Source organism: Peromyscus californicus, unplaced genomic scaffold (genome assembly GCF_007827085.1).
Source record: "Peromyscus californicus insignis strain IS unplaced genomic scaffold, ASM782708v3 Scaffold_8__1_contigs__length_139910024, whole genome shotgun sequence".
NCBI classification, from domain to species: Eukaryota; Metazoa; Chordata; class Mammalia; order Rodentia; family Cricetidae; genus Peromyscus; species Peromyscus californicus.
Genome location: NW_026294606.1, coordinates 5,889,240 through 5,913,963, shown reverse-complemented (window position 1 = coordinate 5,913,963; position 24,724 = coordinate 5,889,240). Strand labels below are relative to the sequence as shown.

The window sequence follows — 24,724 nt, the reverse complement described above, 5'->3', positions numbered from 1 at the left end:
TAAAATTCAAGTATAATATAACTCATTTATTTAAAGTATGGCAAAGGGTTTTAGTATATTCAGAATTATGCAATCACTGCCACAATCCATTTTAGAATCATTTCATCACCCTTCAATAAAGACTCAGTAAGTCACTCCATTTTTTCCCCAATCTCACCTCACTTCACTAGCCTAGGTGACCACCCACTATTCTACTTCCTTTGGAATCGCCTATTCAGGAAGAGTGTTACACAATACATATTGTGACTAGCTTATTTCACTTAACGTCTGTCTTCAAGGTTCACCATATGTAGCAGATATCAATGCCTCATTGCTTTCTAATACCAATACTCAATATACTACAGCCTATTGATTCATCAGCTGATAAACACTTGTAGTGTTTCTATTATTTAGCTATGATTCCATGAACCTTGAAGTTTTGACATGGGCATGTGCCTTTATTTCTCTTGAATATATACCTAAGGAATTGCTGGGTTAACAACATATCTGAATATTTAACCTTTAGAAGAACTCCAAGATGGTTAGCCGAGGTAACTGTACCATACTAATCCCACCAGTAGTAGACAAATGTTCCATTTTTCCCCACTCCCTCAGCAATACTTCTAATCTGGTTTTCTAATTATAGCCACCCCAGTGAGCGGGATCTCATTGAAGGTTTTGCTTTGTATTCATTACTTTGATGGCTAACTTATGACTGTCTTCTTATGCGATTATTGTCACTTTTCTTCTTTGGAAAAAAGTCTTTTCAGATCCTTTCTTCTTTAATTAGGTCATATTTATTTTGTTTTTGTTTTAGACAAGATTATGCTATATCCTACTTATTCCTACTATATTCCTACTTCAACAACCTCCCAAGTGCTAGGAGAGAACTAGGTTACTCTTTTATTATCAAATTTTAAATCTTTCTCAATCTCTTAGCAGATAATAAAAAATTTGCAAATACTTTCCTATATTCCGTAAACTATCTTTTTACTTTCCTGATCATGTCTTTTAAATCTCCAATATTTTTAATATGAAGTCCAATTTATTTGTTTTTTCTTTTCCTGCTGTGTTTTAGGTGCAATATCCAAGAAATCACTACTCAAAAGTCACAAAGCAGGCCAGAGAGATGAGTCAGAAGTTAAGAGCACTTACTGCTCTCACAGAGGACCCAGGTTTGGTTCCCAGCACCCATATTAGGTGGCTCACAACCACCTGTGACTTCAACGCCAGGGATCCAACACTCTCTTCTGGCCTCCGTGGGCACATACATAGATGTAGACACATGCATATAAATAAAAATAAATCTTAAAAAATTACATTATAAAATGGTTGCAGTCCAGACTGTGTGTTCTTCTAATAGTGTTATAATTTTAGCTCTTATTTGCAGGTCAGTGACGTATTTTAATTTTTTTGTTTCTTTTGTGGCAGGGTATTCTTGTGTAGCCCAGGTTAGCCTTAAACATGATATGTAGCCCAAATGGGCCCAGAGCTTCTAATCATCTTACCTTACCTCAGGAATGCTAGATTTACAGGTACTAACATCATGCTTGGCTTGAGTTAACTGTATGCAATGCATTTTTCTTTCTGTCATTTTAGATAAGTATTCAGCCTACCATGGTCCTTATCTGAAATGCATATCATCAAAGTCTTGTAAATATTCCTCAAACACTAGAAAAAATGAAATCTTTTAATGCCTTTTTTACTGAAAAGAATCAAGTGGGATAATAGTCTCAAGTCTGTTAAAATTTTCAAAGTATTAAGGTGGTTTTCACTCATTTATACTTCCTATTTATCTCAGTTTGTTCTTGCTTCTTAAAATTCCATCTCTCAAGGATGGAGAGATGCGCAGTGGTTAACACCATGTGCCGTTCTTGTAGAAGCCCCATGTTTGGTTCTGAACACCCTTAAGAGGTGGCCCACAACCACCTGTAACTCTAGCTACACCCTTTTCTTCAGGACACGTGCACATACTCCTCAGACAGATAGATATATGCACCTAATTTTAAGAAACAAAATCTTTGTAAAAAATGATAGCTCTTTAAAATCAGAAAACAGCTGTTTTTATGCATTTTCTTTTCCCATCTCATAAAGTAAACTTTAAGAAAATATTTTACTCCACAGTCCTTTACTTTCTTCTCCCTTTTGTAAATAGGACATATCTTAAAGATCCAGGTAATTTCTTCTATCATTCCCTTGTAATTTTGATTTGTTAAGCTTTTGCTGTTATTTTACATATTTTGAGGGATAGTTTCTATAACTTGACCCTGACAGTTTAAGCAGTTAAGATATGCCATCAAGAATCATGTTTGTCAGAGCGGTCACCCAAACCCTGTATTCAATGACAACGAGACTAGAAATGGATGACAGCAGAGTCACACACAGGTCCCAGTGGAGCAATGTTAAGAACACACCATGATCAGTTTGGACTCTCCGGTCTAGATGCTTACTGACATGTGGACCACTGATCCTTTGTTCTATGACACAGGTGTGGACTCTCTCTGGACCCAATGCCAGCTCTAAGTGAAATTATCTTTTCAAATCTGACAAGTCAGTTTCATTTTTAGATGCTATTAGTGAAAATACATGCAGGTAAGTCAAGAAATAGTTCCTGCTGCTTTCACTTCCACAATCATTCCTTTCTGAAAATCTGCGACTGAGGCAAACCTGTTCATAAAACTACTTCATGACTTGGCTCCTAAGGTCTAAGTCCTGCAGGAAAAGTATTTATGACATTACTTAAGTCTTTATAATTAAACAAAACAAAACAAAACAAAACATCTAACCATCATTCTACAATCCTTTTTCTTTTTTATATGAATCTTGTAACCCTCTAATGTTGGGTGGTAGTGACATGTGGATAACATTTTCCAAATGCCCACTGTAGAATACCAGGTAGTACAATCTATTTAAAATACCCTCTGACATCACTAATGGAGGGTGACAGGGAGGAGGGAAAGAAAGTTACTGTGGAAGGTCACAGAGCTTCTATTTGGGAGAATGAAAAAGTTTTGGAAATATATAGTTGTGACAGTTCAACAACATTGTAGGTATTAATGCCACTGAATTGTAAACTCAAAAAAAATGTCTTCTAAAGTAAATTTTAAGTTGACCACGACCATAGGCACATTCCTATAAACCTAGCACCAGACACTGAGGCAGAAACTCATGGCCAGACCAGGCTACATAGGAGACACTGGTAAAGAACAAAACTAAAAGGTAAATCTTATGTTCTATATATTTTACCACCATATAAAAGTTAATAAGTCATACTTGAAGACTATTGAACATGTTACCTGAAAGCAGCAATGCTTTGATGTCAATCATTTGATAAAGTAGCAGAAGACACTGAGAATAATAATTTTTCTTTGGCTTTTAACTACAGTTTATCTTTATGTGTCTGTGTGTCCATGTATGTGAACATGTGTTTCAAGACCAGAGGTCAGCATCAGGTGTCTTCCTCAATGGGTTTTGCACATTATGTTTGGAGACAGGGTCTCTCAGTGGACCTGGAGCTCAGTGATTTGGCCGTGTTAGCCAGTCAGCCCCAGGAACTCCATCTCCACCTCCCCAACACAGAAATTACAAGTGACTGCTTCCATCCCCCACTTTTTATGTGGGTTCTTGAGATCCTAACTCAGGACCTCACCCTTGGATGGAAAGCAAATTACTGACTACGGTTATGATTTACCTTTTAATTTTCTAATTTTTATATGTTTATGGGTGTTTTGTCTGAATGTATGTCTGTGTTTCATGTGCATGTCTGATGCCCAAGGAGGCCAGAAGAGGATCCCCTGGGACAGGAGTTGTATATACGTGGTTGTGAGCTTCCATGTGTGTGTTGGGATCAAACCTAGGACCTTGGAGGGGCAGCCAGTGCTCTTAATCACTTAGCCATTTATCCAGCTCCGGATTTACCTTTTAGAGAGAAAATATCATAGAAGCAGAATAAAGTGACAAACAGGATACCTGACTAGAGTGCAGCTTCTTATTTTCCAGGTGGCTCTTCTCCTGTAGCAGGGCTTCCTTTTTAGAGATGATGGCTTCGCGTTTCTTCAGGTCTTCTTCCAGCATCTCTAGTTCTTGGCGTTGGTTCAAAACTTTCTCTACTTCTTCATCTAACCATTTCTTTTGCTCATCCAATTTCTACATTAAAAGAAATACTGTGGTTTGTTTCTCCCCTACCATAAAGACTCTTATCATTTTAAATGGCTGGAACTTTAAAAAAATGAACATTAAAATTATTCATCTTCCCATTTGGCTCTGATGATTCTGGTTAACATGTTGCTGTGTTGTTTTGTAAAGAGTAAAGTTTATTATCCTACAGTGTTACTCAAGCTCTTTTTGCCTGGCAAAAGCATCACAATTTTCTCTACATCTATTAAAGCCAGGCTGGGTATCTTCACACGTTGTAGAGGCCATGCTTCCACCATGGCTCTCTTTAAGCTGCCGTCCTCCAACCTGAGCTACTTGAAAGACTCCATGAGCAGTACTTTTCAGTTCTCTATGATTCATATCTGACGTGCTGCCTGGCCTGCAGATGGTATCTGATACAAGGTCAAATGAGTAAGTAAATAAATGCCTTATTCAATCATCCAATGGAATAAACACTCCATGAAAAAACAAATCTACTTTATAGATTGTTAACTTCAAAAACTGCAAAATACAACAAAAGGGTGGAAGGATATACAAAGTATGTTAGTATCCTGTTAACACAACCAGAAGCAAGACAAATATAAATAAAACATGACTAAAATACATCCTATCACAAGCACACTGAAATGTCATTAAAGGCACTAAAACAACAAATAAATAGAAAAGTCAACACAGCACAGAAAGAACTGGAAATCTGTATTAAGAGAGTGAGAAAGCAGACACCGTGTCCCAAGCCTGTAATCCTGCATTCCTGAAATTTTCAGAGTAATCTCGACTTACCTGAGACCCTGCCACAAAACAACAACAAATAGAAACGAGGCAATAAAAATGCACAAGAAGAGAGAGCAGTGTAGTCAAGGCAACAAAGGTTTGCAAAGCCAGTTAATCTTCCAACAGACCTGTGAAGTATGATCTTGTGAGCATTGTCAATCCACCCAACACTGATGCCCACAGGAGCAGTAGCACTGCAGTTATCAGGAGTGGGAAGTGTTCAAATACTTCAGTTTAGCCTAGACCCAGGAAAAGGCTTTAGGAAGTCCACAATTAAGTTAATATTTACAGCATTTCTCAACTGTGAGTGGGGTTTCCAGTAGACAAAAAGACAATTACAATTGTTGAAAATATTTCTGAGTGCAAATGGTATCTGTGGGAATACATCCATACTCTAAATGTTACTATTAAAATATGTAAAATGTAAATATTTTTCAAATTTTAAATAGATGTATTTGTATTCTGAATATGATTACAATTTTAAGTACACTGTTTTTCTTAAATAAATATTTTCAATTTTTTTGACCTTTGAAATTCGTTTATGGGTTATGGTTTTATTTTTTTAAATATGACACCAAAATACTCCTTAATATGTTATTGTACATACATAATTTGATTCTGTTTGAATGTAGAGTTCTAGATTTTAGAAATATACCTGTCTCTCTGAGAATAAATCTGTCTGTAATGGGAATAAATATAATCTAATATTATAACATGTATTTCATACAATATTCAAATAAATCATTTCTGCCGACATAAGAAGATAACACATTTCTGGATAAGAAATAATTTAATAAAATTTTTTGAAAGAAATACAGGACATTTTACAAACAAGCAACAAAAAAAATCTAATGTCTGAAGATTTTATTCAGAATCTTCTATTTTTTAACCTATACTTAGACTCTCATCAAAATTGAAGAGCATTAGAAACACTGAACAGAGCTGACCAACCTGGAGTTGGTCCACACTTCTAAAAGGACCTTTTCTTCTGTTCGAGTTAAATCCATCGAGATCTTCAGCCTTTGGGTTCAGATCTTCTCCTTGTCCTGTTTTTAACTGCAGCTCCTGCATACAGAGAAATTAAAAATGCCTTATTCACTTTCACTACCCGCTACCGTCGCTCATTAAGTATGCAGATGACCATTCTTTCTCTGTTCTCTTCCCTTCTCCCACTGCCCCTTTCCTTTTCACTGCTAGGTTAGACCCCAGAGCCACACGCCTGTCAAGTGTGCTCTGTTGAGTTTACACCCACAGCCTTTGAATGATTTTCTTAGCATTCACATTCCTTGTTACAAGAGCAAAAATAAGATAGAGTGAGGTCATTTTAACTTTAAGGCAATAAAGTCGGTTTACTAACAAAACTGAATCTTTTTCATTCTTTGTATTACAAATTTCCCTGTGTTCTTCTTTTCTACCTTTCTGAGATTGTGACCCTCACAGTCACCCATGATACTTACCTGCCATAGATGTATCTGGACTTACTATAGTAGAAATGCAAGTTTCCAGTGCAGAGTAATTCTCGGGCTGGAACACTAGCTTGATAATTAAGAGTGGGTGCTCATCTTGCAGAAGACCTGAGTTGAGTTCCCAGAACCCATGTCAGGTGGCTCACAACCACTATAACTCAAGCTCTGGGGGATCAGATGTCTCTGACCTCTGTGGGACCTGTGCTCATATGCACATACACACATATATACAAAATTAAAAATAGTATTTTTAAAATGGGAGCCTGTAGCTTAAGATCAGACAGAACAAAGCATTGAAAAGAGCAGTCTCTAACTTCATTAGCTTCTTTTACGTCTTAAGGACTGAATCAAGAAGCCCAATGCTCATGGTGTTCCCCCACTACTGACACCTGGAGTCAGGAAGGAGGGTGTGGATAAAATGGTTCCCATGTACTGGATGGTAACTAAGGAGAAGAGATACAGGGAGGAGCCTGGCCTTGACTTCAAGAGACCTAAGGATTATTTACATTTTCAGAGTAAGATTTGAACAGATATTTGGTTAAATATGGGTTTGTTACTGATCGACAATGGGTAAGTATAGAGATTGAAAGCGTTCGGTAACTTTCATAGCAATTCCACCTCATAATTCTTTTACCTACTGACTTCAAACAGTTAAGTCTTGTGCTGATCTGAGCATAATTTATGCCTATAATCTTGCTACTTGGGAGGTTGAAATAACAGGATCACATGTTTGAGGCCAACCTAGACAACAATAGTGTGTGTATGTGTGTGTGTGTGTGTGTGTGTGTGTGTGTGTGTGTGTGTGTGTGTGTGTGTGTGTATTTTAAGTGAACCTTTAATCCCAGCTCTGGGGAGGCAGAGGCAGGCAGATCTCTGTGGTGAATTCAACCTGGTTTTATACATAGTGAGTTGCAGGACAGCCAGGGATACATAGATACTGTATAAAAAAGAGTATGGGGCACAGTAGCAGGACACACCTGTCCCCTGACCCTCAGCCATGAATTTGAGACCAGACTGAGCTACGTACTGAGATCATGTCACAAAGACAAACAAGTAGAGAAAGCAATCAAAAATGTGTGTGTGTGTGGGGGGGGCTTTTATTAGTATAATTTTACTTCATTTTTCTGCTAGTTTATGTTTTACAAAAGCATTGGGCTGTGACAAATGTATAAGGAAGTAAAAAACTGCTTCTCAAAGATCATTTCAGGAGTGTTATCACAAAAGAAGCAAACAGAAAGATCTGAGTTCTGGGCATGAAATGATCAAGCAGAAATAACAAAGATCTGTGCTGCAACTGGCCTCTCCTGACTTCTGGCACAGACAGGGCAGGAAAGGGCTCAGGGGAGCAGAGGGGTCTAACCCTGGGGGACAAGAGTGCTCAGCCTCTGTGAAGGAGCAGACAGGCACAGTTAGGAGACACTGACAGACTTCTGGGTACCATTTGGTGTGTATTCTAAGTGGAAAAGCATGCAGGCCAGTCATTAAGGACAAACAAGGACACAAGGCTGAAGGCAAGGAAAGACCGGGCTAACAAATTAGATAAAAAGACTCAGTGGCCTCAATACAGTTTATAATGTCATTGGAGAAAAGGTGAAATAAAAGCATTGTCATGCTCTAAAGCAGAGCAACCTGTAAGTTACTCCAGCCAGGGGCCCATCATCAAGAGCCAGGGCTAACAGGTTAAGGCAGGCCAGATTCTAGTCAGCAGTATCTTCAACTCTGTGGATGCAGCAGGAGATCCACACACTCTGGTACCATATATGGAGATGCCATCAAGGGCAAGAAATATAGGGAAGGTGATGGACTGGACCTTCTTATTCCAGAGAACTAAGAATTATATAAAGGAAATGCTTGTGTTTCAGCACAAGCTCTGAGTGGACAGGTGTTTTTAAGTTCTTACCTTGTCTGCAGCATTAGTGTAGCATAGATGGTGGTGCAAAGCTGAACTCTCAGAGAACCTCCCCTTTGGCTCTAGTTCACAGTCATTATTTACCCTGTCACACCCTGGGAATTTCAGGATACTGAAAGAAATTTCCTTTGAACAAAGGCACCTTGACCTGGGAGGTGAACCTATATAATACCTATTCATCTCTCCCATGTGCTACTTTAGAAACTACTGCCTTTTCTTTATAATTAATTCCTGTCACAATACAAAATAATGGTGAAACTGGTGCCTGTGCCGGACTTGAAAAAACCAACCACTTAATTATAGTATTTAACTGTTGCAGAATAGTTGTACACTGTGTGAAGATGTGTTGCTGTGATTGGTGCAATAAAAAGCTGAATGGCCATTAGCTAGGCACGAGGTATAGGTGGGACTTCTGGGTAGAGAGAAACTGGGAAGAAGAATCTAGGCATGCAGGAGACACCAGAAGATGCAGAACAAGTCGACGTATAGGAAAGGGGAAGAGGTTAAAAAAAGCCACATGGTAGAATGCAGATTAATTTAAGTTATAAGAGCTAGTTGGGGGCAAGCCTAAGATAAAGGTCAAGCTTCCATAATTAAATGGAAGTCTCCATGTTGTTATTTGTAGGCTGGTGATCCAAAATAGTCCAACAAGAAAGCTTGCCACATTTAACCCTTGCAATGACACCGTGAGAACAGAACTACTGTAAACTCCATGTCAGAAGGAAACAGTGCTGATAAGTAAAAAGCCCAGTATCACAACGCGACCCATGATTTCAGAGATTCTCCCTTATTTCTCTGCATAAGCTCAGTATGGTGCTTATGACTGTAACCAAAGCACTCTGGAGGCCGGGGCAGAAGGAACGCATGTTCTAGGCCAGCCTCAGTGACAGAGACACACTCTGTCTCAAAGCCAAACAAAACCTGAATCTTAGCCATAGAGATGTGGTTCAGGTACCCAGTGCATGACTCATACACAAAAGACCATGGGTTCCGACTCTAGTGTGCCCAAAACAAAACAGAGAAGAAGAGCCCATGAACAAGCCATTCTATGCTCTGGATGGTTTAGACAAGTATAAGTTAGATAAACAGATTAAAGTTATCTCTAAACAAATGCCGAAGTATTCTTTTGGACTGAGCATGGTTCTCTGTTTTATAGGAAGGAATACAATGCTACTACATTTGGAGTAATCTGTTTCTTTGTCTGGAATACCTATACTGAACAATTGCTGCAAAGAGTGTGAAAGTTTAAGTTATAGGTAGAGTTGCATTTCAATGGTTTATAGCATGGATTTAGACAGCACTATGTCTGAGGTAAGCCATGGCCTGTGTTACATGAAACCCCAAACCATAGTCTGACAGGCAGGCCTGATCCTTATACCAATGGAAGAATGTAGACCAAGACTCAGAGTTGCTTACAACAGAGACTGTAGTGATGTATTGTGTACCCTAATAAAGCTTGCCTGAAGATCAGAGGACAGAACAAGTCATTAGATTAAACATAGAGGCCAGGCAGTGGTGGCACACACCTTTAATCCTAGCATTCAGGAGGCAGAGATCCGTCTGGATCTCTGTGAGTTCAAAGCCACCCTGGACTACATGAGATTGACTCAGTCTAGGAGAGAAACAGAGCCAGGCAGTGGTGGCACACACCTTTAATCCCAGTACTTGGGAGTCACATGCCTTTAATCCCAGCACTTGAAATCTCATGCCTTTGCTTTGGAAGCACACATGCCTTTAATCCCAGGAAGTGAGGGCTGGGCAGAGAAAGGTATATAAGGCTTGAGCAGGCAGGAACTAGAGGCTTTTTCAGGCTGAGGAGTTCTAGAGGTAAGAGGTATCTGTGGCTTGTTCCTTTGTCTCTCTGATCTTTCAGAATTTACCCCAATATCTGGTACTGGTTTATTTTATTTTATTTTTTATTAAAAGAACATTTAGAATTCGAGCAACACAGACAGAATTAGAAACACTACAAACTGGCAATTGACATTCCCAAGAATGTCAGATAACATCTACTCATAGGCTGTGTCCAGGGACAGTTAGAGAGTAGCTGCCTTATGATGTGGTAGGTAATGGCAAACACTAATTTCAGTAGCAAAGGAAGAAAGAAAGGGAATTTTGGAAAACAGAACAGTGGAGAAAGTGTAGAGTGTATCCTAGGGGGCTTGTCCCTGACTGGGGTGCCTTCTTCCTGGTTAAGGACAAACACAGGCTACAGAATGACATAACAGGACAAAAGGAAAGCCCCAGAAACTGCACACAGGTAATTCTAAAGGAGAACGAGAAAGAGTGGAGAGGGAGGAAGGGAGAAGAAGAGGAAGAAAGAAGGGGAGGAAGAGAGGGGGAGGGGAGGGAGGGAGGCACTTGCAGCAGCTACACTGGCAGAGGGAAGAATGCCAGGAAAATCCTCTCCTCTCAGCACTCAAACAGCATTGCTAAGCAGCAAGTTGGCAGCTAGACGGGTTAAGAGGTAATGATCCCTCCTGGGACGCCTCACTATAAAAACCCAAAGCAAATGTCACAGTACTATATTCTGAGATTTGAGCTGGAGAATTTCTCTAACTAAAGAGGGAAAATTTGAACCACAGTATTTCATGAGGTGGGGATCTGACCTAGGCTAGGGATCCCAAAGGCCCACTGAGACAGGCGCAGCACCCATGCTAGGCTATACTAGGGACCATACAGAAGAAGGCCCAGCACCCATGCTCACATGAAGAATTAAACAGTCAGGGCCAGCACTAGAGCCCAGCAAGGGACACACACAGACGACACACACAGTCTTTCCTTCATGTCCACACCTCCCTCACTGAATACTGACCTGCAAAGTCAGCAGACCAGTTGTGTTTACCCTGTTTACTCTCCTCCCTCTTTTTCTGACAGGCTGTCACCTCCCAGGTGCTGGGCTGTTCTGGTGTCTGACCTCTGCCTTCCCACCTTTAGCTGCCTTATTATCTCTCATCCCTTCTGTTTACCTCTCCCTCTTTACATTCTCCTCTGTTCTAACGCTAACCCTGAATCCTGTCTTCTGTGCCCCCAGCCCTGGTAACCAGGATTGAATATGTTGTGCTACTTTGTGCCTGTACTCTTCCAAATCTCTAGAGTCCAAGAGCTAAGCTTTTTGAATCAGGATATAAATCCGTAGCCTATTTTAACCTTGAAATTGCAATCCTCCTGCCTTAGTCCCTTGAATGTGGGATTCCAAGCCTGAGCTATCAGATCCAGCTTACTCTAAATACAACATTCTTTAACTGTCGTCAGTAATCTACCCATTGGATGTCTAGACTTACTCATCCACCTTTGTGCCCTTTAACCAACATTCCTCCATTTCCCAATCCAACTCAGTTTTGACAACATCCTCTTCAGTTCCATCAGGAAGAAAGAATAGTGTCCTCAACAGATGGCGCTCGTACAACTGCAATTCTACATGCAAAAGAATGAAGCCAGGCCCATGAATCACACCATATAGGAAAACTGACACCAAGCAGATTAACAATCTGACTGTATCCGCTACAACCATACAACTTCTGTGAGTAAATACAGGCTAAGTTCTTCATGACCTTGGACTTGATAGCAAAAGCAATAGATAAAGTGGGCTTCAAAATTTGAAGCTCTTGTGCATCAGAAACATTACAGGGATGTAATGAGGATGCAGCTCAATTGGTGGAGGTCCTATCTAGGATGCAGGAAGTCCTGAGTTCAGTCTCCAGCACCACATAAACTGGACATGGTTGTGCATGCCTGTAATCCCAGCACTCAGGGAGTGGAGCCTATATGACTGGAAGTTCATCAAGGCCATCTTTCGTTACATAGTGAGTTGGAGGCCAGGCTGAACTATGTGAGACCTTGTCTCAAAAAAAAAAAAAAGAATAGCATTATACCCCATATTATTGGACCTTTCAACACCCTGCCATGGAAAGGGGAGGGACTCATGGACTCCTACACCCAACAAGGATTTATAAGCAGCTAACAGTTGACAGGGGAGGGAGAAACCTTTCTGCAGTGGTGAAGCCACTGGTAATGAGTACATGCTCCTGTAGACAACCCAAATGAGTCACTGGGTAACAAAAAAAAAAAAAAAAGGACACGAAAACAGAAGCAGAGTGAAGTGAGATTGGAAGGGAAAGAGAAATAATAGGAGTGAGATGGGGTAAAAGTGGGTAGCAGGGGGAGCGGAGACATCCAAATACAGTAGGTTAATGTATGAAAATGTCATAGTCACCAACCCCACATCTGACAGAGGGCCAATATCCACTATACATAAAGAACTCAAGAAACTAGACATCAACAAACCAAATAATCCAATTTAAAATGGAGTACAGATTTAAACAAAGAATTCTCAACAGAGGAATCTCAAATGGCTGAGAAACACTTAAATGTTCAATCTCCTTTGCTGTGGGATGGTCTGTATGTCAAATGTGTTGCTGATTGGTCAATGAATAAATCACTGATTGGCAGTGGCCAGGCAGGAAGTATAGGCGGGACTAACAGAGAGGAAAATTGAGAGAACAGGAAGCTGGGAGGAGAGACACTGCCAGCCGCCATCAGGATAAGGAAGATGTAAAGTACCGGTAAGCCACAAGCCACGTGGCAAGGTATAGATGAATAGAAATGGATTAATTTAAGCTGTAAGAACAGTTAGCAAGAAGCCTGCCACGGCCATACAGTTTGTAACCAAAATAAGTCTCTGTGTTTACTTGGTCAGGTCTGAGCGGTTGTGGGACTGGCGGGTGAGAGAGATTTGTCCTGACTGTGGGCCAAGCAGGAAAACTCTAGCAACACTCCTTAGCCACCAGGGCAATGCAAATCAAAACGACTCTGAGATTCCATCTTACACCTGTCAGAATGGCTAAGATCAAAAACACAAGTGACAGCTCACGCTGGCGAGGATGTGGAGCAAAGGGAGCACTCCTCCATTGCTGGTGGGAGTGCCAACTTGTACAGCCACTATGGAAATCAGTATGGCCATTCCTGAGAATCCTGGGAATCTATCTATTCCAAGACCCAGTTATACCACTCTTGGGCATATACCCAAAGGATACTCCAGCCTACAACAAGGAAACTTACTCAAGTATGTTCATAGCAGTTTTATTCATAATACTCAGAAACTGGAAACCACCTAGACGTCTCTCAACTGAAGAAGAGATAAATAAAATCTGGTGCGTTTACACAATGGAGTATTGCTCAGCTGCTAAAAAAAATGACCACATGAAATTTGCAGACAAATGGGTGGAAGAGAGGGAGAAAAAATCATCCTGAGTGAGATAACCCAGACCCAGAAAGACAAACATGGTATGTACTCACTTATAAATGGATATTAGCTGTTAAGTAAAGGATAATCATGCTATATAATCCACAGATCCAGAGTCTAAGTAACAAGGAGGGCTCAAGGGGGGATGCATTGTTATCCCTGGGAAGGGGAAATAGAAGAGATATCGAGGGTAGACTGGGTTGGATGGAGATGGGAACTGGAGGGATTGGGTGGGGGATGGAGGAAGAGAGTACTGGGAGAGAAGACTAGAACTAAGGAGGCACTTGGGGGGCCAATTTGGAAACCTGGAAGTGGAAACTCCCTGGAATCTACAAGGATGACCCTATTGAAGACTCCTACTAAGGGGGGATATGGAGCCTAAACTGGCCGTCTTCTGTAACCAGGAAAAGGTTTCCAGTGGCGAGACTGGGACATCAACCTACCCACAAAACCTTCAACCTACAACTTGCCCTGCCTGCAAGATATGCTGGGGTAATGGTGGTACAAAACTTGTGGGAGTGGCCAACCAATGACTGGTCCAACTTGAGGCCCACACCACAAGAGGGAGCCCATGTCTGACACTTCCTGGAGGGCCAGGAACCAGAGGCTGGATATCCCAGAGACCTAGGATAGAACTAAACACTGACAAAACAAACAAACAAAAAAAAAAAGTCAATGAACTGATTCCTAGTGCTATTCTGTTAAACTCATAGACTGGAGCCTAGCCCGATCATCATCAGAGAGGCTTCCTCCACCAACTGATGGGAGCAGATGCAGGGATCCACAGCCAAACATTAGGCAGAGCCAGGGGAACCCTGTGAAAGAGGGAGAGGAAGGATTGTAGGAGCCAGAGGAGTCAAGGACACAAGAACATGGTCCACAGAATCAACTAAGCAAGGCTCATAGGGGCTCACAGAGACTGGAGAGACAATCACGGAGCCTGCATTGGTCTGAGCTAGGTTCTCTGCATATATGTTATGATTGTGCAGCTTGGTGTTCTTGTGGGACTCCCAACAGCGGAACTGGGGGCTGTCTCTGACTCTTTTGCCCACTTTTGGGACCCTCATTTTCCTCATACAGCCTAAACATGAGGGGGTGTGCCTAATCTTATCATAACTTGTTATGCTGTTTGTTTGCTATCCCTGGGAGGCCTGCTCTTTCTGAAGGGAAATGGAAAATGGATCCGGGGGAGGTGGGGGAGCCGGAGGTGGGGGTTGAAAGTAGAGAAACTACACTTGGGATGTAATGTATAAGATAATAAATTAAAAAAAAAAAAAGAAAACATCATGATAAGTCTATTCTGTATTACTGGTAGGAATGCAAAATGATGCTACAGAAAACCAACTACTGGCAGCTCCTCAAAAAGCTAAAAGAACTTAAACACTTGGAAATTAAAAAGGCAGCAAATACCATGCCAATGTTCTTAGTAGCATGTACACCCTAAGCATCTACTGATGGATAAAAATTTTAAAATGATTAAATAGGCCAGACATGGTGGCACACATCTTTAATCCCAGCCCTCAGGAGGTAGAGGCAGGTGGATCTCTGTGAGTTCCAAGCCTGGTCTACAGAGTGAGTTCCAGGACAGCCAGAGCTACATAGAAAAACCCTGTTGGGGGGAGGTGGAGATGGAGTCTTGCTATGTTGCCCAGGCTGGCTTCAAACTGTCAAGAAACCACCCTGTCTCCGCTTCAGGAGCTGGCACTACACACAGATGCTACTGCATTCAATGTCCCAGTGAGGAGAGTGAGGATCTGACAAATCCTAAAAACACCAATGAACTCTGAAAACATGCTATGTAAATATGCCAGATGCCAACGGATGAATTATCCCACTTACAAGATATACAGAGAAAATGAAATTCACAGAGAAAAAATAAATATTAGAGCTTATCAGAAGCTGAAAGAAAGTGGGGAAAGAGAATTATTATTAATAGTTATGGAGTTTCTCTTTGAAGTCTTGGAAATGTTTTAGAAACTATGATGGCTTCATCTCACTGTGAATATAATTAATGCCACAGAATTAAACATTTATAAGGGTTAGATGGTAAGTTTTATATTATATATATTTTGTCATACTTTATGAAAATTGATAGGGCTAACAAGCTGGCTCGGTAGGTGCTTGTCACCAAGCCTAATGTCAGGAGTTTGATTCACAGAACACACAGGAGAAATGGAAGGAAAGAACAGACTCCTGCACCTTGTTCCATGACCTCCACACATGCACTCTGTGGCACATGCACACCCACACATACACACACATACAGAAAAATAAGTGCAAAAATGAAATTTCAAAAATTATAATAAAAATAAAATTTAATGATCTATCAAAACCCATTGTAAAGAAAGTATATTCCAATAAAAATTTTTACAATAACAAAAAAATTTAAGAATGGGCAAATACTTAAGTTCCATAATTAGGTTCTGTGTTGGATTTTAAATAGTCTGAAAGCAGATTACAACCAATGTTAAAATATATCTAATCTGGGGGTGCTTACAATGGAGGAAGCTATGTGTTGCAGCAATTATCTTTTGTTTCCTGAGGCTCTAAAACCACTCTAGAAAGAAGTCTTAATTTAAAATAAAATAATCCTAGGGAGTTTCTTTTTTTTTTTTTTTTTTTTTTTTTTTTGGTTTTTCGAGACAGGGTTTCTCTGTGTAGCTTTGCGCCACTCCTGGAACTCACTCTGTAGCCCAGGCTGGCCTCGAACTCACAGAGATCCGTCTGGCTCTGCCTCCCGAGTGCTGGGATTAAAGGCGTGGCCACCACCGCCCAGCCCCTAGGGAGTTTCTAATTGTGCTGCAACCTTGGATTCTGTTTGCTGTTTCAACAGAACAAAGCCTGGCACACACAGCTAGGAAGTACTTTTAGGACTGTCCACTTCTTTCCCAAAGAGTCCTGGGAGCTAAGTGTGATGAGGGCAACTTTAGAGAAGACTAAACAAATCCAGAGGGCTAATGCTTTTCTCCACACATCTCATGCAGGACTAGAGAAAGCTGGGGTTGAACACATGCCAGCCTGGCTCCAGGTCCCAAGCTGACCCATGTTCCTTTCCAGCTCTCCACTCCATATCCCCACTGGGTGCACAGACTGGCCATTCGCACTTGAAAGGGGATGCCACCACTCCACCTGGACCTTCTCCCACACAGCAGCAGGAACAATGTGTGTCAAAGCATTCTGAAAATGAGCAATCCTTTACAAATGATACTGTGCAGAAAGTGAGCTTTATAAGCTTAAAAATGTGACATCCTTAATTAAAGATCTGAGCTTTTATCATTGTGACTTATTGTGATGTCAGAACCTTCAAGAAAGTACTCAGAGTTGAGTAAACAGGTTTTACTATGTGGCTGAGCAAAGCTTTGCAGGAATAAGGACAGTGCTGAGATACAGGCAAGGCGAGAGACACTGCACAGAGCAGCTGAATGAGGCACGGGCTGCTCTAGCCTGAGTGTTCACCATTTCATACAATGCTAAGCAGGAAGTATGGACAGTATTACTTTGATTTTTTGTTGGTCTCTCTTAATCTCTGCATCCAGGTGCTTCTTTTTCTCGCTCTCTTCAAGAAGCCTTCTCTGCAGTTGCATTTTCTGGTACTTCAGGTGATCCACGTTCTGCTCCAGCTCGCTGGCACGCTTCTCGTTCTGGATGGACAGTGATGCCAACTTCTTACTATCCTGCTGCTTCTTTTGTAAGACCTGGAATCACATGGAATATTCCAGAATGAGAAAGAAGTATTTCTCTCATTCATTTCCTGTGGTGATATATTATGTACCCTAATAAAATTTGCCTGAAGATCAGAGGACGGAACAAGCCACTAGATTAACATAGAGGCCAGGCAGTGGTGGCACACACCTTTAACCCTAGCACTCAGGAGAGGAGGCCAAGATCTGCCTGGATCTCTGTGAGTTCAAAGCCACCCTGGACTATATGAGATTGACTCAGTCGGTCTAGGGGAGAAACAGAGCCAGGCAGTGGTGGCACACACCTTTAATCCCAATACTTGGGAAGCACACACACTTTGAATGGCTGGGGCAGAGAAAGGTTTATAAGGCATGAAGATACAGGAACTAAAGGCTGTTCAGGCTCAAGAGTCCTAGAGGTAAGACGTGGCAGTGGCTTGTTCCTTTGTCTCTCTGATCTTCAGGCAAAGTTTATTAGGGTATACAATATATCACCACAATTTCCAAATAACACAATATTCAATGGTAAGGGCAGCCATTTTTTTATTTACATTTATTTTTGACAGGCTCACCAACACATTTACTTTTCTACCCTTCTTTTTAAAAATTTTTGAGATAGGATCTCTCACTTCTAATTTTGTAATTGAAGAAAACATCGTACTTTCATCAGATATACAAAGAACGATGAAACTTGCATTGACAATCAGAGGAAACAACCTCTTTTCCGTTTTTATGAAGAATTCTAATTTAAAATATATATGGCATGAAGTATTCTAGTTACTGCCTAGTCTGCAAGCCCCTTGCACACAAACACGACACAGTCACACACACACACACACACACACACACACACACACACACACACACACACACACACAGGCACAGAGGCTCACACTCTAATCTCAACACTGAAAAGGCTGAGGCAGGATGATCACAAATTCAGGCCAGCCTGGGCTACAGAGTGAGGCACTATCTCAAACACACACAATGTGTGTGTGGTGTGTATGTGTGTGTGTACGTGTGTGTATAATTAGAACAACACAAACTGAGTTTATATATAAATTATGTTATCCTAGACTCCATAGCTACCTGTCCTGTTCCATGACATAAATTATTCATGACAAGCTCATCAGATGTAAAGAGACATATGCATGTAAATGGATCCCCTCCCTTTTCTATGGATCCTGGAGTCCTAAAACTTCTTGCTTTGTACCTGACTATACAATAGTCCACTCTTATTTTTCTGATTCAACTGTATGAACCTTTGAATAAAGCTGAATAAAACTGGTCATCTCCCCTGAAAGCCTATTACGTCTATAATTATCTGTTAGCAGCACTAAAACATGCTCACATTTTCCAAGTGTTTATAGTAGTAGTAAACACTAGCATGTTACAAGTTAATCCCAGTCAAACAAATGACACATATAAGTGTCACTTGTATCACGGCACTGTGAGAAGTTCAGGGGATGGGGAGTGGTGGCTATCCTAGTTTCAGAAGGCAAAAACAGAAGGATGACCACAAGTTCAAGTCCTGCCTGTTCTCCATAGGAAATTCCAGGCTACCCAAGGTTACAAAGCAAGACTATCTCATAAACAAACAAACAAACAAGAATTAAGGAAGTATTAATGAATTATGTAGGTCATAAGTAATTACTATCTTTATTATAGCAATAGATTGTTAACATAACCATATTTTGTTCTAATTTAAATATTCATGGAAATAGTGCCACTTATAGCAGTGCTATTCAAAGTCAATCTTTGGACCAGCATTAGTCAGACTGTTGCCTACACTGCAAAACATACTATTAGACTGAGGTAATATTATTTCCATGCAAGACATCTTGTTTACTTTAGACAGAGAATAGTGCAGGATGGGCTTGAACTCATAATCCTCAGCTCTCTGAATGCTGGGAGTATAGGAGTGTGCCATCTTACCAGCTCCTTAAAGAATTTTTCTTATATATAGTTTTTGAAATTAAAATGTAATTACATTGTTTCCTCCCTTCCCTTCCCTCCCTCACCTTCTCTGCACTCCCCCAATCTCTCTCAAATTAATGGTCTCCATTTCTTTAATTGCTGTTACATATGTGTGTATACATATACATATATATATATATATATATATTTCTAAATATTTAAATACAACTGCTCAGTCTGTATAATGGTACTTGTATGTATATGATGTCAGAGTTGACCACCTGGTATTGGATGGCCAATTGGGGGATCTTCCCTAGAAAAGACCATTTCTGCCATTCTCGGTCATGCAAGACTTTTTGATGAAGGAAACTGTACTGACTCACTGTATTTCATGCAAATCATGAACTAACACTGTGCACAGAGGTCCCACCGGCTTGGAGCCCAAAGCCCTTTGCAGTTTTTCATATTGCAATTGTAAGACGGCTTTGCCACTTACCATGATAATAGAAAAATTAACAATGCTAGCATTTTGAGTGTTTTTCATATAGTATTAAATATCAGTGTGCAGCCTAATGAACTTATTTAAAAATCAATTAAGGCTGTCACTGTATTTTATATTTATTCCACAGAGGCTCAGAAGTACACCTTTATCAGTATTATAGTATTAATGCAGAATATAGCTCTCTATGAAGATAAAAAGTTTTCATAACTTTAAAAATTAAGTTTTAAAATGGAAACTGTTTCATTGGAATAAAAACACTAATATTTCAATATTCTAAGACGCACATTAGAGTACTAAAAACTAGTATCACCATTCTGCAACTTGAGATGAGTCACTTAACTTTGTTTCTTTCTTTATAAAGTAATGTAAAAACATCTACCGCCAAGGGTGGCGATTAACTGAAACATATTTATATCGGGTTTGTACAGGGCATGTTGAAGACACTGAGCAGATGGTTACTACACCCTTGTCTTAACCCTACACCAACCATCATCTCACTCCCACCCAATGTGCCTGCAGACGTCAAAAGCACAAGATCTTCTAAAGGGGCGCATTTTGTTTTAGCCCTCCTCAGTCAGATGTTTTTTTCTGAGGTTCAGTCTGTGTCTTTTTTCTTTCCTTTTCAGTACTATGAGCAAAAATGAATATACAGCAAAAAACAGGAAAAACAAAATATGTTCACCTATTCAGAGCTTTAGTATTTTTTTTTTAGTATAACTATGTCATTTTTGTACTTATTTCAACAAGATAAAGGTCTGTTGCCACCTCTCTGGTATGTCAGAATTTATCACTGTTGGAGACGCAGAGGTGGCCAGACCAAAAGAGTCCTTCCTTCTGAAGTTTCTAGTACTACCTTAAACATCCTAAAAACTAAAACTAAACAGTAATAAAGTGACAAAGAAAAGATAAAAAGGTAGATTATTGAATCTACTTTAATCCAAAAAAACGACTGTTAGTCTCAAATACTTTACATTTTGGTTTACTGATACAAATTTAAGGTCAATTTTGTTAGACTATATGTATATTTCTACTCTTGTTTAGGGTATTATGTTTATGCAGATCATTTAAAATGTAGTATATAGTTAAGAAATATGGATTAATAGTCATCTGTAATAGCAAACATGGTCATGTTAGGTATTTTTCAAGGTTACACAGAGATATACTTCAGATGGCTAGATAATCTTCAAAGACCTACTGAATATGGCATTTAAAATGTTTTAAGAACTTAGACTTTTCTCGACAATGAGACACATATGCTCCTGGCATCACCAATTACTTCCAAAGAATGATGGGCATCAAAGAAGCTCTTTATGGAGTTTGCTTTCAATGTGGCAAGGCTAGCGATTTGGGCAAGAAACTGCTCTTGCCTAGACTGCTTGACAATATGCTGTATAAACTGAACATGCAGGACCCACAGGAAAGTGACTGCTGAACTTGCCAAAACAAACTTCAGGTTTCCTGCTTCATGAAAGAGTCAGCCAGATATTCTGCAGGACACAGAAGAAAGTGACTGGTGAATTTTGCCAAAATAGGTGAGACAGTCTTTCAAATTTCCTGCTTCACTGAGAAATCTGCCAGATACTCTAGGCCTGTAGGCTGAAGTTGGATACCTCAATGTTACAGAAGAACTTTGGGGGACATCCAGGCAGCCAGATGTCTCTGTCATTTCCAGAATTTTGGAAGCTGCTTACAATGCACTTCCTGTTTACTCAGGTAATATTATATCTTTCTAGGGTCTTTGATGGAGTTGAAGACTAGACAGTTATAATTATAGTTTTCCTTAATTATGATACAAGATAAATTAGATATGAAACTTTAGCCTCACAAAGATAGGATAGATAATAGAATATTTTCTTTAATTTTTCCAAATACAAATAGACTAAATATTTTGACTATAATTCTTACTTGATAAGTGTTTTGTTATATGTAATTTTACTATGTTAAAGTTAAAATCTTCCTTTTTGATTAGACAGAAAAGGAGAAATGATGTGGGATGTCTTTCTGTATGCTGTGAATGTGTTGCTCCCTTTGGTTAATTAAAAGAAAAACTGCTTTGGCCTATGGCAAGGCAGGATAAGAGCCAGGTGGGATATTCAAGCAGAGATACAGGGAAGGAGAAGGGCAGAGTCAGGAGTTGCCACCCAGATGCACAGGAAGCAAGATGAGAATTTCATATTGAGAAAAGGTACTAAGCCATATGGCTAAACATAGATAAGAATTACCGGTTAATTTAAGTGTAAGAGCTAGTTAGTAATAAGTCTGAGCAATAGGCCAAATGATTTGTAATTAGCATTAAGCCCCTGAATGATTATTTACAAGCAGCCATGGGACAGGGTGGGACAGAAAAAAACCTCCATTTATAATAAAGCTCTGAATAGGTCAATTATAACTCAACTCTACCTACAATGTGGACAATATAAATATGTTTCTACAATACGGAAACAGATACAATGAAAAAAAAAAAGCTAGATATGGTAGCATGCCCCTTTAATACAAGCAATCAAGAGGCTGAGTGAGGTAGGACAACAGTGAGGAAAGTAATCTTGGCTACATAAGATCCTGCCTCAAAAATACAAAACAAATGAAATACACAAAAAGAAGAATTGGAAGAGGCATTTTGGAATTTTCAAAGCACTTGGAAATGGCTCCCTTGCACAAAAACCTTTCTGTATAAAATATTCTTACTGAATAGGATGTGTGTGTGTGTGTGTGTGTGTGTGTGTGTGTGTGTGTGTGTGTGTGTATGTGTGTGTGTGTGTGTGTGTCCCCACCAGAAATTGAACAGAGCCTCATACATACTCACTAAGCAACACACCTAACCCCAGAACAGAAGTTTTAACTCTTTCTAAAGGTATAGCTAAATCTAAAGCATTTGGAAATGAAGTCTGAATTGTAGTACTCAAAGTTACTAACTTTTTTTTTTGGTTTTTTTTTTTGTTTTTTTTTTCGAGACAGGGTTTCTTTGTGCAGTTTTGTGCCTGTCCTGGATCTCGCTCTGTAGACCAGGCTGGCCTCAAACTCACAGAGATTCACATGGCTCTGCCTCCCGAGTGCTGGGATTAAAGGCGTACACCACCACCACCTGGCAAAAGTTAATAACCTTTCAAAACCAATCAATTACGATCTTAAAAACTGAAATAGTTCACATTTGCAGACTGTCTACAAAGTATCACACTGGTACCTGATGTTTATATGCATTGCTTAACTGTTAATCTTTTGTCCTTCAGAAAAGGATACAACTTGTTACCTTTATGTCTTATTATATATGATTTTATGCCAATATTTAATGTTTACAGAATGAAGAAATACACTACCCAGACTGTAAATACATAAAGTAATGGGCACACTAGGCAAAAGGAAATGTCATACAGTTTTGATGACTAAAAACTGAATCCCATTTCTCTCAATACAAGACTCTTCAAAGATGAGACTTGTTTTCTTTTTGTGGTGCTGGGGATCAAAACCAGGGTCTCACACCGACTGGGTAAGGACTTGACCCGAGCTTCATCCTCAGCCCAGGAAGATTCAGGAAAGGATGGATGGCTTAGCCAGGCATGGTGGTGCACGCCTTTAATCCCAGCACTCAGGAGGCAGAGGCAGGTGGATCTCTGTGAGTTCGAGGCCAGCCTGGTCCACATAGAGAGTTCCAGGACAGCCATGGCTGCACTAATGAGCCTGTTTCAAAAACACAAAACAAAACAAAAGGAAGGTGGACTTTACAAAGTTTACTTGATTGCATTTAGTAAGTTACCTGAACTCTCAGCTTTGCAGCATCCATCTTTTTACGGAACTCTTTCTGTAACTTTATCTTCAAAGCAACATCAGAAAGTTCTTTGCTTTCCAGCTCCTGCAGCTGCTTTCGGGTTTCAGTGAGCTCCACTCTCGCTCGCTCAGCTTCATGTTCCAGTTTTGTTACCTTCAAAGAATACTGTCTGCTCATAGACTTGGCATTGTCACCTTCACCAAAACACAGCAGTAAGGGTAATTACAAGTCCAGCCCTCTACTCTAAAATGGCAGGCAGTTACAACTAAGGGATAACATTAAACACCCAGCTTGACCTTCATGCATTCCAGCTTGTGACTGTTCCCCTCTGGTTCTAGCTGATCTCTTCACTGGTTTATCCCTTGTGTCTTAATGTTATAGTCGAGATCTGTTTTCTATGTGTGAATGTGTGTATTTGTGTATGTAGATGCCCATGTGTTTGGTACCCACTGGGGCCAGAAGAGGCTGTCCAATCTTCTTCAGCTGGAGTTACAAATGGTTGTGAGCCCCAGTGTGAGTGCTGGGAAGCAAACCCGGCCTCTTTCACCCCAGTGAGCTGTTTTTATCTTCCAAATTTGCAACTGAGGTTTGCTAGTGTCACGCTTCAGTTAAGATATGAGAAGGCCAGAGAGGTGGCTCAGCATTAGGGGAACTGGCTGCTTTTCCAGAAGACCTGAGTTCATTTCCCAGCACCCACATAGGGGCTCACAAACATCCACAACTCCATTTCCAGGAGATCCTATGCCCTCTTCTGGCCTTCGTGAGTACTAGGCACACATGTGGTACACATACATGCATGCTGGTGAAACACCCACAGACATTAAAAAAATAAAAACTACTAGGAGGGACTTGTCCTCTTATGTAGGATACTTGAGCTTTTGCTATCCATGATGTCTTCTTAATATAAAAACAATTACTATGAAATATTTTTCTTAAGAAACTTTATTATGCCAGGCAGGGTCGCAAATGCCTTCAATCCTAGCACTCAGGAGGCAGAGGCAGGCAGATCTCTGAGTTTGAGGCCAGCCTAGGCTACAGAGCAAGCTCCAGGACAACTAAGGCTGTTATAAAAACAAACCCTGCCTTGAAGAAAAAAAAAATCCCAGCTGTTGCTTAAATTAGCAGAAACAATGTAACAGACTTTAAAACTTGTAATTTTTTTAATAAAATGAAGTTCTTAACTTAAATGCACAGTGAAATATCTTCTCACTCTAAAATTCTACAAATATATAACAATAATATATACAGCTAGAGGGCTGGCAGAAACTAGAAACACCTAATGCATATTTTAGCAAAACTTAGATTGGTCATCAATTAATCAATTATTAAAAGACCAG

At 40.1% G+C, this 24,724-nt stretch overlaps 1 protein-coding gene and 1 long non-coding RNA gene across 13 annotated transcripts in view; one reads left to right on the top strand and one right to left on the bottom strand.

The window, feature by feature from the left end:
- LOC128103286 (uncharacterized) overlaps positions 1–3,942 on the top strand; it is a 105,387-nt gene extending 101,445 nt beyond the window's left edge. For all 3 annotated transcript variants that reach the window (XR_008215663.1, XR_008215661.1, XR_008215662.1), the window contains one exon: positions 1,058–3,942. This is a non-coding gene — a long non-coding RNA (uncharacterized LOC128103286). The remainder of the gene's footprint in view (positions 1–1,057) is intronic.
- Positions 1–24,724, bottom strand: part of Kif27 (kinesin family member 27) — a 111,441-nt gene that overhangs the window by 22,696 nt on the left and 64,021 nt on the right. For all 10 annotated transcript variants that reach the window (XR_008215660.1, XM_052727511.1, XM_052727512.1 and 7 more), the window contains 4 exons: positions 23,376–23,581; positions 17,023–17,220; positions 5,857–5,970; positions 3,949–4,125 (listed from right to left, as the gene is read on the bottom strand). Coding sequence is in view for 9 of the 10 variants with exons in the window: in XM_052727511.1 (XP_052583471.1) it covers positions 3,949–4,125; positions 5,857–5,970; positions 17,023–17,220; positions 23,376–23,581 (695 nt within the window). In the remaining variant the exon portion in view is untranslated. The remainder of the gene's footprint in view (positions 1–3,948; positions 4,126–5,856; positions 5,971–17,022; positions 17,221–23,375; positions 23,582–24,724) is intronic.